This window comes from Argentina anserina, chromosome 2, assembly GCF_933775445.1.
Source record: "Argentina anserina chromosome 2, drPotAnse1.1, whole genome shotgun sequence".
Classification (NCBI taxonomy): domain Eukaryota; kingdom Viridiplantae; phylum Streptophyta; class Magnoliopsida; order Rosales; family Rosaceae; genus Argentina; species Argentina anserina.
Window position 1 is genome coordinate 13,678,998 of NC_065873.1, and position 10,791 is coordinate 13,689,788.

General features: G+C 40.4%; 1 protein-coding gene across 1 annotated transcript; it reads right to left on the reverse strand.

Annotated features, from left to right (window-relative positions):
* Positions 1–7,400: 7,400 nt before the first annotated feature.
* LOC126783990 (protein DETOXIFICATION 41-like) lies at positions 7,401–10,133 on the reverse strand. The gene is made up of 8 exons (XM_050509508.1): positions 9,819–10,133; positions 9,085–9,629; positions 8,579–8,662; positions 8,308–8,364; positions 7,979–8,217; positions 7,723–7,820; positions 7,546–7,632; positions 7,401–7,442 (listed from the first exon to the last, which is right to left on the reverse strand). The coding sequence occupies exons 1-8, from the start codon at positions 10,131–10,133 to the stop codon at positions 7,401–7,403; spliced, it is 1,467 nt and encodes a 488-aa protein (XP_050365465.1).
* Between the last annotated feature and the right edge of the window lie 658 nt (positions 10,134–10,791).

Consider the following 10,791-nt stretch of genomic DNA (forward strand, 5'->3'; position numbering starts at 1 on the left):
TGCTACCCGGATCGAGTCCAAATGCTTATGTTGAAAAACAAAAAGGCATCTTTGTTTCCAAATGTGCCAGAGGAGGAAGGACACATGAGAAGAAAAGTCATGGTCAAGATTATTGCATTTGCCATCAAAAACCCCTGAAATCCATCTATCAAAAGAAGTTATTTGCTGGGGATTGACTGAGTATGAGAAAGGATGAGCAAACCAACACTTCTGAGCCCAAGGGCATAGGAGAAGAGCATGTTCAATTGACACAGGGTAAGCACCACACACAGGACACATATCAGAAGTGGCTAGATGACGGCGGTATCTGGAAGCGTTCGTCGCAAGACAATTGGAGATAGCTCTCCACAGAAAATGCTGAATCTTCGGTAACGTACGAATAGACCATACCCATTTCCAAATTCTAGCGTCCGCAGAGTGGGAGTGGCTTGGAGCAGTAGACAACTGATTTACTCGGAGGGAGTTGTGGAAGTGGAAGCCCGATTTGACTGAGTAGTCCCCAGAAGAGGAAGGGGTCCAAATCAATTTGTCATTGTCGATGAGGGTACTAAAAGCCGTTGCACGGATAGTCGACGTAACCTCCTAAGGGAGAATATGTGTAACAGAAGATAAGTCCCACGAATTGGTATTCCTATCAATAAAATTGCAAACTGCAATGGGACCCTGAACAGAGTGGACTAGATTCTGGAGCTTCAAAGTAGGAATGTTTGGAATCCATGTATCCTTCCAAAAATCCACACTGGTACCATTACCAATATGCCAAGAGCAGCCATTCTTGAGAAGAGACCGACCAGCCAAAATACTTGCCCAAGCCCAGGAGGAAGCATTTCCTTGTACTGCATCTAAAAAAGAGCAGTTGGGGAAATATCTATGTTTAAGAACACGAACCCATAAAGAGTTTGGAGAATCCAAGATCCGCCAACCTTGTTTTTCAAATAAAGCTAAATTGAAATCAGCTAAACCACGAAAGCCCAAGCCCCCATCTTTTTTAGGGGCAGCAAGAGATCCCCAGTTCTTCCAATGAATGTCGTTGGAGGCCGTACTTCCCCACCAAAAGTTAGCAAGAAGAGCATTAATCTTGTTGCATAAGGATTTGGGAAATTTAAAGATGGCCATAGGGAAAGCCGGGATGGCTAGGGCAACAGACTTGATAAGGATTTCTTTCCCAGCTTGAGTGAGAGTAATATTGGACCATGCCAAGATCTTTTGAGCAATTTTTTCCTTAACATACTCCAACGCCTTCGATTTTGACCGTCCCCAAAGAGAAGGGATACCGAGGTAAGAACTAGGGTCAGTTACCGCACTCATTCCTAGAACATGACTAATAAGATCCACCAATTCTGGTCTGGTGTTGGGGCTAAAAAAAAGAGAGGACTTCTCCAAATTTATAGATTCACCTGACGCACTGCAGTAGTGGTGGAGGGTGTCAGAGAGCACCTCACAGTTGGAAAGAGTAGCCTTGAGGAAAAAGATGGAGTCATCCGCAAAGAAAAGATGGCTAACCCGAGGACCATTATCTCTAATGCAAACGACATCCAACAAATTTTCACTGCAAATTTTGTTGATCATCACCGACAGCACATCATTGATGAACAAGAAAAGAAATGGACTGAAAGGGTCACCCTGTCATAATCCCCGAGAGGGCTTGAAGTTCTTACCCCTACTGCCATTAACCAAAATAGAATAAGAAACCGAGGAAACACAGTTCATCACCAAAGCCACCCACTTCTTATGAAAACCCATTTTCAGCCAAACACAGTTAAGAAAACCCCAGTCAACGCTATCATAAGCCTTGTTCATGTCAAGTTTCAGTGCAAATTCCCCATCATTGTTCACAGATTTATGGAGCTTCAAATGATGGAAAAGTTCATGAGCCACCAGAATATTATCTTGAATTTGTCTTCCAGCGATGAAAGCAGACTGGTTCTCAGAGATTAAGTCAGACATAAACGGCTTCAATCTCTAAGAAATAATTTTAGTTAGAATTTTGTAGGCAAAATTACAAAGAGCAATGGGCCGAAAATGGGTGGCTTTCTCAGGAACCTCAACTTTTGGAACTAAAGCAATGAGGGTATGGTTGAAAGCGGAGAAAACAGATGAAGAATAGAAGGAAGAATAGGTTGCTTCAAAGACCAAGTTTTTGACAGTATCCCAATAACTTTGGTAGAAAGAGCCAGAAAAACCATCCGGGCCAGGGACTTTGAGACTACCAAGGTCAAAAACAGCTGTTCTAACTTCATCCATAGAGATTTCAGCCAATAAGGAGGCATTCATTTCATCAGTGACCGAATTTTCCACAAAGTCCAGGACAATATCAATGTATCTAGTAGGGGAGGCAGTGTAAATGTCTTTAAAGAAGCTATTGAGATGATCAGTAATCTCGGAAACTTGGGATAGCCAATGTCCATTCTCGTTCCTGATCCGAATGATATTGTTTTTTCGCCTTCGAGCCAAGGTAGAGTGATGAAAGAAATGAGAATTTTGATCACCATGGGCTAACCAGTTGACCCTCGATCTTTGCTTCCAGTAGATTTCTTCCATTTCCCATAAAGAAGAGATATGATTGGAACTCACGGTAATATCCATCTGAGCACTGTCTCCACCAGAGACAATCATCTCCTCAATACGATCATGATGAGCAGAGACTAGTATACTAAAATTTGGAAACACATCCCGAGCCCATAAAGATAGAGCTTTCTTACAAAGAAGTAGGTTCCGGATCCAACAAAGGTTGGGATTTTCATTCAACGCAGGTTTCCAATTGGAAGCAACAACATCGAAACTTCCCTGATGGAGCGTCCAAAGGTGCTCGAACTTGAAGGAAGATTTCCTTTTGACTGCTCCAGATTCAGTATCCACCAACATAGGTCTGTGGTCAGAACCCAACAGAGGAAGGTGGAGGACATGGGTGTTGGGCTACACTAGAGACCAAGGGAGATTAGCAAAGGCCCGGTCTAACCTCTCTTTGATAATTACTTTCCCATTTTGTTTACAGAACCAAGTAAAGTTGGGACCCTGGAAATGCAAATCAGATAACTGGCAGTGCAATATAAAATCACTGAACAGCTGGATTCTCCAAGGGGGTTGTGGTAGGCCTCCCCATTTCTCATAATTCCAGAGGATCTCGTTGAAGTCACCCAAACAAAGCCAAGGTAGAGTGGTAGGATTGAACATCTTATACATGGAATTCCAAAAGGCGGTTTTTTGATTAAGATGAGGCATCCCATAGAACCATGAGATATTACACTCGAAAGCTTCAGAAACAAAGGATGCATAAATATTAATAAAACTAGCCGTGCCGTAGATAGTAGAGACTTGAACATCATTGTTCCACAAAAGGGCCAAACCACCACTACAATGTCCAGTAGGATTGACGACAAAGAGATGGTCAAAATGGAGCTGTGATCGCCACCGCTCAAGGGTTTGTTCCTGTAACGACCTTAAAATTTCGAGCTTAAAAACTCAAAATTTCAAAGTCGTTAAACACTAAACAATTTCAATGAAATCGAAATCATTTAAAATGCCACAGCGGATCATCTATGAGTTCAAAATACAACTCAGTCAAACCGATTATTACAACCCAAATTATAATTCAATATTATAACAAATGGAATTGCGTAATCCTCACAACAAACTCACAAGATGGTCCCACAAAATCCTCACACCAACTGGAGATAAATAACTTCAAGTCCACTGAGCGGTACGTCAATTCCCACTAATCCACACCTGCGGAGTTATCCACTACACCATCGAATTGGTGCATCGGGATTGTAAACACAAACCCGGTAAGCTTTACAGCTCGTATGAGTAAAATGAAAATATAACTCGCATAACAATATATTCGAAAATTCCGAAATCAAACAAATATAAATGCACTCATGAGTGAATGGACGGCCCATCTGGTTGTCCCAAAGAAATATGAAATGAAACGCTCATGAGAAATTAAGTAACCCTTCTGGTTACCCAAATGCATTTATAATACGGGAACCAAGAACGCTGGTACACATCTGTTACCCCTCTCATAATACACCGCCGATATTGGGCAACCACCCGCTACCCAATATCCAAAAATATGAGTACTCATGAGCAGATAACCACCCGTTACCTCACATGCAGGACTCTGGCAGACAGACTAGAGCTCTAACTGTATCGTAACTTTTGCCCTGCCAAAGGCTAGGTTCCGACTTGCCAAACACGTACAATAATCTCACATCATATTGTACCAAATCAAGTCTGAAGACAAATCAACATTTTAACAATCTCAATGTTAAAATCACGTACAATAATCTCACATCATATTGTGCCAAAAATCAAGTCCGAAGACAAATCAACATTTTAACAATCTCCAAGTTAAAATCACGTACAATAATCTCACATCATATTGTACAATCAAAAACACATGCTCGATATATAAATCTCGTCATCAAAATAACATAAATCACGATAAAAATCATAACAGTATACTATATAGCAAACTATATACATATGCGTTTATTTACCATTTATACAATATATATATAATCCACTATATCTTATACATGTTATAATTTTATAAACACGTCCGAAGACAAAACGTTTAACAAACTCCATATTAAAATCTCATGCTCGACATCGAAATGACCTATTTCAGATGAATTCATAACAATATGTAATATAGCAAACTATATATATATATGTACTTATTACCATTTATACAATATATATATAATCCACTATATTGTATACATGTCGTATTTCAATATTTAAAACTCTTGCAAAAATCTTGGAATCACCGCAAGGGTAGATTCGTAAATATGTGAGATTTTACTCACCTTATCGACTCGAGCGTAATTCCACAATTTCCGAAGATAATTCCTTTCCTTGATTTATCGATCACCTTGAAAAGATAAGAAAAGAATTTAGAAACGTTTCGTAAACCTTTAAATGCCGAGACAGTAATAATCGGTTACTGTTCAGCAATTTTCGGTTTTACGAATCTACTGTTCACGGTTACTATTCACTGTTCACGTATTTACTATTGTGTATTGCTGTACAAATACACATCTAATACGTATCTCTGTACGAGTACATACTGTTTACGTATTCCTGTACGTATAAATACTATTCCAAAATACATACTGTTTCAGTAAATATTACTTACTGATTTACCCTTATGAAATTACTTTTACATTTACTGAAAGTAATTTATATTTACAATTACCGTACGTAAATAAATTACAAAATTACCCTTCCAGAAACACTGTTCACGCCGCCGCACGTGGCGGCGCGTGGGGTGCACGCGCCACCTCCGGCAGACCGCGCGTGGCGCTCACGCGCCACTCACTGTGGCAGCGCGTGGGGCCCACGCGCCGACACCAACCAAGGCGCGTATGACGCCACCGCCGCCCAAAATCTCTTCTCCTTCCTCCCCTCTTTCTTCCCACGGCGTCACATCGTGCCTAGCCACCTCCACGCGTCCACACGCGCCGCCTAAGGCGGCGGTATCCCCAAATCTCCTCCTCCGATTCTCTCCCAAACTTCATCAAATCGATCCCAAAATCATTCACACACATCACAACATCAAATTAAATGCATTCCTTACCCGTACGTTGCCCTAAAATGGCCGGAGAACTCAAGATGTTCGGTGGAGACGAGATCGTGCAATCTGCGAATTGGGCGATGCGAATCGAGCTCCGGTCGCGCCGTTGGTGGCTCTGGAAGTGAGGAGCGGTGGAGGGAATGAGCGCCGAGGTCTGCGTTGTCGGGTGCGGAGCATGCGGCGGCGAGAATCGTAGGAGACTCGGTTGTGGCTCGCTGCTGCACGACGACGAGGCAGGGCGTCATGGGCTCGGGGTCCGACGCGGAGGTCCTTGCGAAGTCGTGTGGAGTGGCGGTGAGGACCACGTCGTTCCGTCTGTGGAGATCGCCTGAGGCGATTTGAGGGGGAAGGTGAGATCGGGGAGAGGGAGGAAGGAGGGAGGCGCGGGTGAAGGGTTTCCAGAAATGGAAACCCTAATCCCAAAAGTTTTCTATTTATACTAGTTTCCAAAATCGGAAACGAACTTCCGACGTTAATAACTTTCACCTCCGATGTCCGATTCGGACGTGTCACATGTCCTCGTACTCGTATCGACGAGCTCTACGACTTTTGTGAATAATGTTTTTACAAACGATCGACGGAATAAAAGTCGATATATACTTTGCGGAAACGTAACGTTTTTAGTAATTAAACGTTCCGAAACGTTTCCGTTCGTGTTTCGTAATTTTGCAAGCAATCCAAATTTCATTTTAATGAATTTCATCACTTAACATAAATTAATCCATCCAAACATCGTTCCGAAAAATCGGGTTATTACAGTTCCTGTTGTCTAGTCTCCATAAGAAAAAGCGTTGAGGGGTTGTGACGCTTAACAAGCTGTCGAAGATTTCTTCCAGTCAGGTCAGCCCCCAAACCCTGACAGTTCCAAGATAAGAGCCTCGTGGAGTTCCCGTGGCTGCATCTGGCTAGCCACCGGTGCCATTCTCAGAAAACATATCCTCAGAGTTTAAGGCCTATGTGGAGTTGCTCACCTGGTTTGTAGGGTCCGAGAAGCCCTCAGAAAAAGCCAGGGAGGAGTTTAAATCATTGTTGGGAGTAATGACCTGGAGAGGTTGCGGAATCATCAGAGAGAGCTCATTCATATGGTTACCATTAAATACTCCCTGTCCAGTGGTGGGAGGTTGCTCAACATGGCTGGAAATAGGGCTCTGAAGAGCAGAAGCAGATATGTCAAGTAGTTGATAATTCGACAACACATAAGCTAGTTCAAACTGCTCCGAGAGTGAAACAAATTTGTCGCATATTCCTGCTGTATTCACTTCATATTTACCTCACAGATAAATTATAAGTATTTTTTAATAATTATAAATTTGTTGAGAAAAATAGTATTTGACATTTTTTTTGTGAAGTAGCCACGATAAGAGTGAGCGACAAATTTATTTCTCATTCTGAGTGATGTTGTCGGTCAAGAAGAGTACATCTGCTTGCCATGCATAAGCTTCCTTTAGAAGGAAGTAATAAATGTATGTGTTGTGACAGATTTGCTTCCTATTAGACAAACACCATACCTATTTTTCCATCAAACAGAAAAATTAATGCGTATTTACATGCATTTATTTCAACATCTCGTTCAGAAAATAAAATAGTAATGAAATTTGCACACCTTAAATTACAATGCGCACACCCCTAGCTCACTTTTCAGAATGAAAATTAATGTCTAACATGGTAAATATTGGAGCTTGTACAAACATATATAGATCGCCTGCTAATCGGTTCTCTTATATATTTGTCTTCCAACATGACCCACTAAAAGAAACACTAATGCAGCTTCAAACTGTAAAGGCAATTCGAGCACGCGTTGGACACCAAGTTGATGTTTTCTTCAGTTGCACATATTTTTCATGCGATCAGCTACATTCACAACCTACAAATGATAATGGAAATAAATCATTCATGGTAACAGGTTGACCAGATGCTTATCGCACGTTATGTTTAATTGATAAAATCATCAAGTTATATATGATCACCTCTACGTTCCAATTTGTTCTAGCAGTGAGAATAATCACTGTTGCTGTCTCTACAAAAAATCCAATAACCATCCCCCACCAAAGCCCCTGATCGAAAAGGGCGACAAAAGTAATATGCATATTGTTTTATGTGAATATAGCATCCAGAGAACAATGTATTTAATCAGTAGTACTTACTGCTTGCCATCCAAACCCAATTATGGTGCCAATGATATAGTAAAAAAGGAGATTAATATAAGCTACTACAATTCGCCATTCAGTTCCAACTGCCACACCTGAAATTAAGAGGGAAACCGATCGATACTCTTAGCTTCTGGAAATGATGGCTAAACGTCAAGAAACAGTGTGCCAAGAACTTGAGATATTGTAAGATCTTAAACTGATCGAAAAAGTTTACCATGCAGGTATGAGTGCATCATATATATATGAATACCTGATAGTATAGGTTGAATGCCGTTAAAGAAAATAGAGATGGCTAGCATTGGAATCAAATCGGAAACTGCCACGAGAGCTTCAGCCTCGGTTGTAAATAATCGGCTTAATCTAACACTGAAGATCAATACCAGTACTGTGAAGATTAAACTAATCACGAGGCTATTCACGTTCACTAAAAACAGTGAGAATTTTGCCACCCTTGGATGACCAGCGCCAAGCTCATTTCCCATTCTAACACTGCATGCAATTACAATTAAGTTTATTAATATTAATACAAAACAGTTCATATATATTTCAATTACGCAAATGAGAATCTTGATCACAAACCTGCCTGCTGCATTTAAGCCTAGGAGAAATTGCAAAATCCAGTTCCAGTAGTTCATGCTGGAATCATACATCACATGATCATCAGAGCAGGTGAAGTTAGATAATCGTAGTTGATCAAAGATTTAATGCTTAAATGGTTAAAATCTTTAGCTCTTTATCAAATGGCATCTATACTCTCGTAACATCAAATTAGAAATGAAAAGAAAGAAAAAAAGGAACCTGAATTATAAAAATGAAAAGAAAGATGGAAACTGAAATAGGTGCTTATTACCAGATACAGATGGATTCTAGTGAGACTGTATTCCAATGAACCCATGATATCAGTAGTACCACTTGGAAGTACAGTATCTCCAAACTACATTCAACACACAATGATATTAGTTCATGTGTTAAGGTTGCAAGAAAGCAAAACTATTTCAAGCCACTGTTAAGATATTTTCCTCTTTTTTTTGTTCTTTTTTTTTAAATTATTTCTTCTTCTTCTTCTTCTTCTCTTCTTTCTAAAACAAGAAATTAGCTCTTGACATGGGGCCTGGAGTGCATTTGCTTAGTGGTTTGAATTTTTCGCCTACCTTATGCTACCATTGGTACGTACCAGCTACGTACCACCCAACCCTAACAAAGCTTACAACGATAATTAAATATGAAATGATCATACTATCCTCTTTCCTTATAAAGAAAAAATTACTAATAATGATCATATTACCCTTCACTTGTAGGTCAAGGTTTTGGACAGTTAAGTCAAATTAATTGCAATTTACATTTGAGATTACATACCAGAGCATGATAGCAGAGGCAATAGTTAACTTAAAATAGGGCCACATTCCTGTGAGGGCTTTCCAAGAGAAGCCAGTCCAAGTCTCCTTGCACTTTGAGCTAAAACCAATGTAAATCCCACATAACAATACCACTAGCCACCATGAGAAACTGAGCGTTAGGGCAGCACCCATTACACCATAGTGGTATACATTAAGCACCAACCAAGTGCACACAAGGTGTATTCCGAAAGTAACCACAGCGATGAGAGCCAAAGGAATCACCAAGCTCTGTGATTGAAGGAATCTCTGTTGGGGGTAGTTTATTGCCAATGCATAGAGTTGAGGGATTAAGCCACGCGTGAATAGTTGTGCCTGGCCGGCTATGATATCCGATACGCCCATCGCGACGAGTATGGGACTTGACCACCAACACAGAAATGTTAGCAGAACTGCTGCTCCCAAGTGCAAGATGATTGCTCTTTGGCACATGACTCCCATTGCTGCATACTGCTTGGCTCCATAGGCTTGCGCGCACACAGTTGGCACAGCACTTGCTATGCCCAACTTCGAAATTCAAAATTTAAGAGATTTAGATCCACACCACCTATTAATATACATGATCAGTAAAGAGTTTATGGCACGTTTACTTGCCTAAGATATGGGAATTTTGTTTTCATTAACAAGTTTCCCGAGTCCAAGTAAGTACTCCACGCCATTTAGTATTATATTACTAAAACCAGTGTATGTACATACCATGATCCCATTAACAAGACCCAGAATTACAAGATTGGCAATGGAGGCACCAGCCAGCTCCACAATACTCAACTGGCTACAAAGTGTAAGTGTGGCGAAGCCAAGCAAGTTATTGAAAACACCAGCAATGATTGATGAAGTGGATACATGAAAAATGAGTCTTGACTCCCAAACCAGCAACCGAGGTAACCGGTAAAGCACCGGTGTTGGAGGAGGCTGCTCCAAAAGCTCTTCAATCGCCGTGGATGACAAATCAGAAATCCGGGATTCCAATTCGTGTCCAAGTAGTAACGGCCGGTTCTCCCCAGATTCCATACTTTCCTGATGATGGTAGGTCTGAATCTTTTTATGTGACGTTACATAATAGAACTTTTTTCTGACAAAAACGAAAGGATTCTAAGGGATGGTTAATATATGCTCTAAACTACTTTTCAAAATAAAGAACTATAGATACGATTTCAACTCCTACAGTCAACTTCCCTTGCCCGCAGATGTACGTACTAGTATCTTTCTATGTATGTTAGTTTCACTGCCGGTCTAGGACCCAAAAAAGAGTAGGCCATTTTTTTGTTCTAAATTTACATATATGTTTTCCATCTTTGTAAATCTAATATGATATTTAACTCTTAAAATCATAAATTTGGTATAAAAATTGTGCATTACATTACTTATAAATGTGAGTCTTAAATTTTATATAATTAGTTAATATTATTTTTTAATTTTTTTTTATCTTTTGTCTAGGCCGGTCCTTAATAAACACTGGGCCGGCTCTTGATAAACACTGGGCCGACCCGGTTAGTTTGCATGTATGAAGGAGTATATGCGTACTGTAGTGGACAAGAAGTATTAACTCAGTAATCAATGATTGAAAGCAGCAGTACGTTCTGGCATGAGTTTGAGAAGGTTGTGTGTTATAAATATAGAGGGAATAAGGTGCATGGAGGGTTGGTTTTACTATGAAGAATGAAGGGGC

Excerpts from the sequence above, each read along its gene's own strand:
- LOC126783990 (XM_050509508.1), bottom strand. The coding sequence starts at position 10,133 with ATGGAATCTGGGGAGAACCGGCCGTTACTACTTGGACACGAATTGGAA. Across the intron at positions 9,630-9,818 it reads GTCTTGTTAATGGGATCATG|TTGGGCATAGCAAGTGCTGT; the intron begins GTATGTACATAC and ends TGAATTTCGAAG. Across the intron at positions 7,633-7,722 it reads TTGGGTTTGGATGGCAAGCA|GGGCTTTGGTGGGGGATGGT; the intron begins GTAAGTACTACT and ends CTTTTCGATCAG.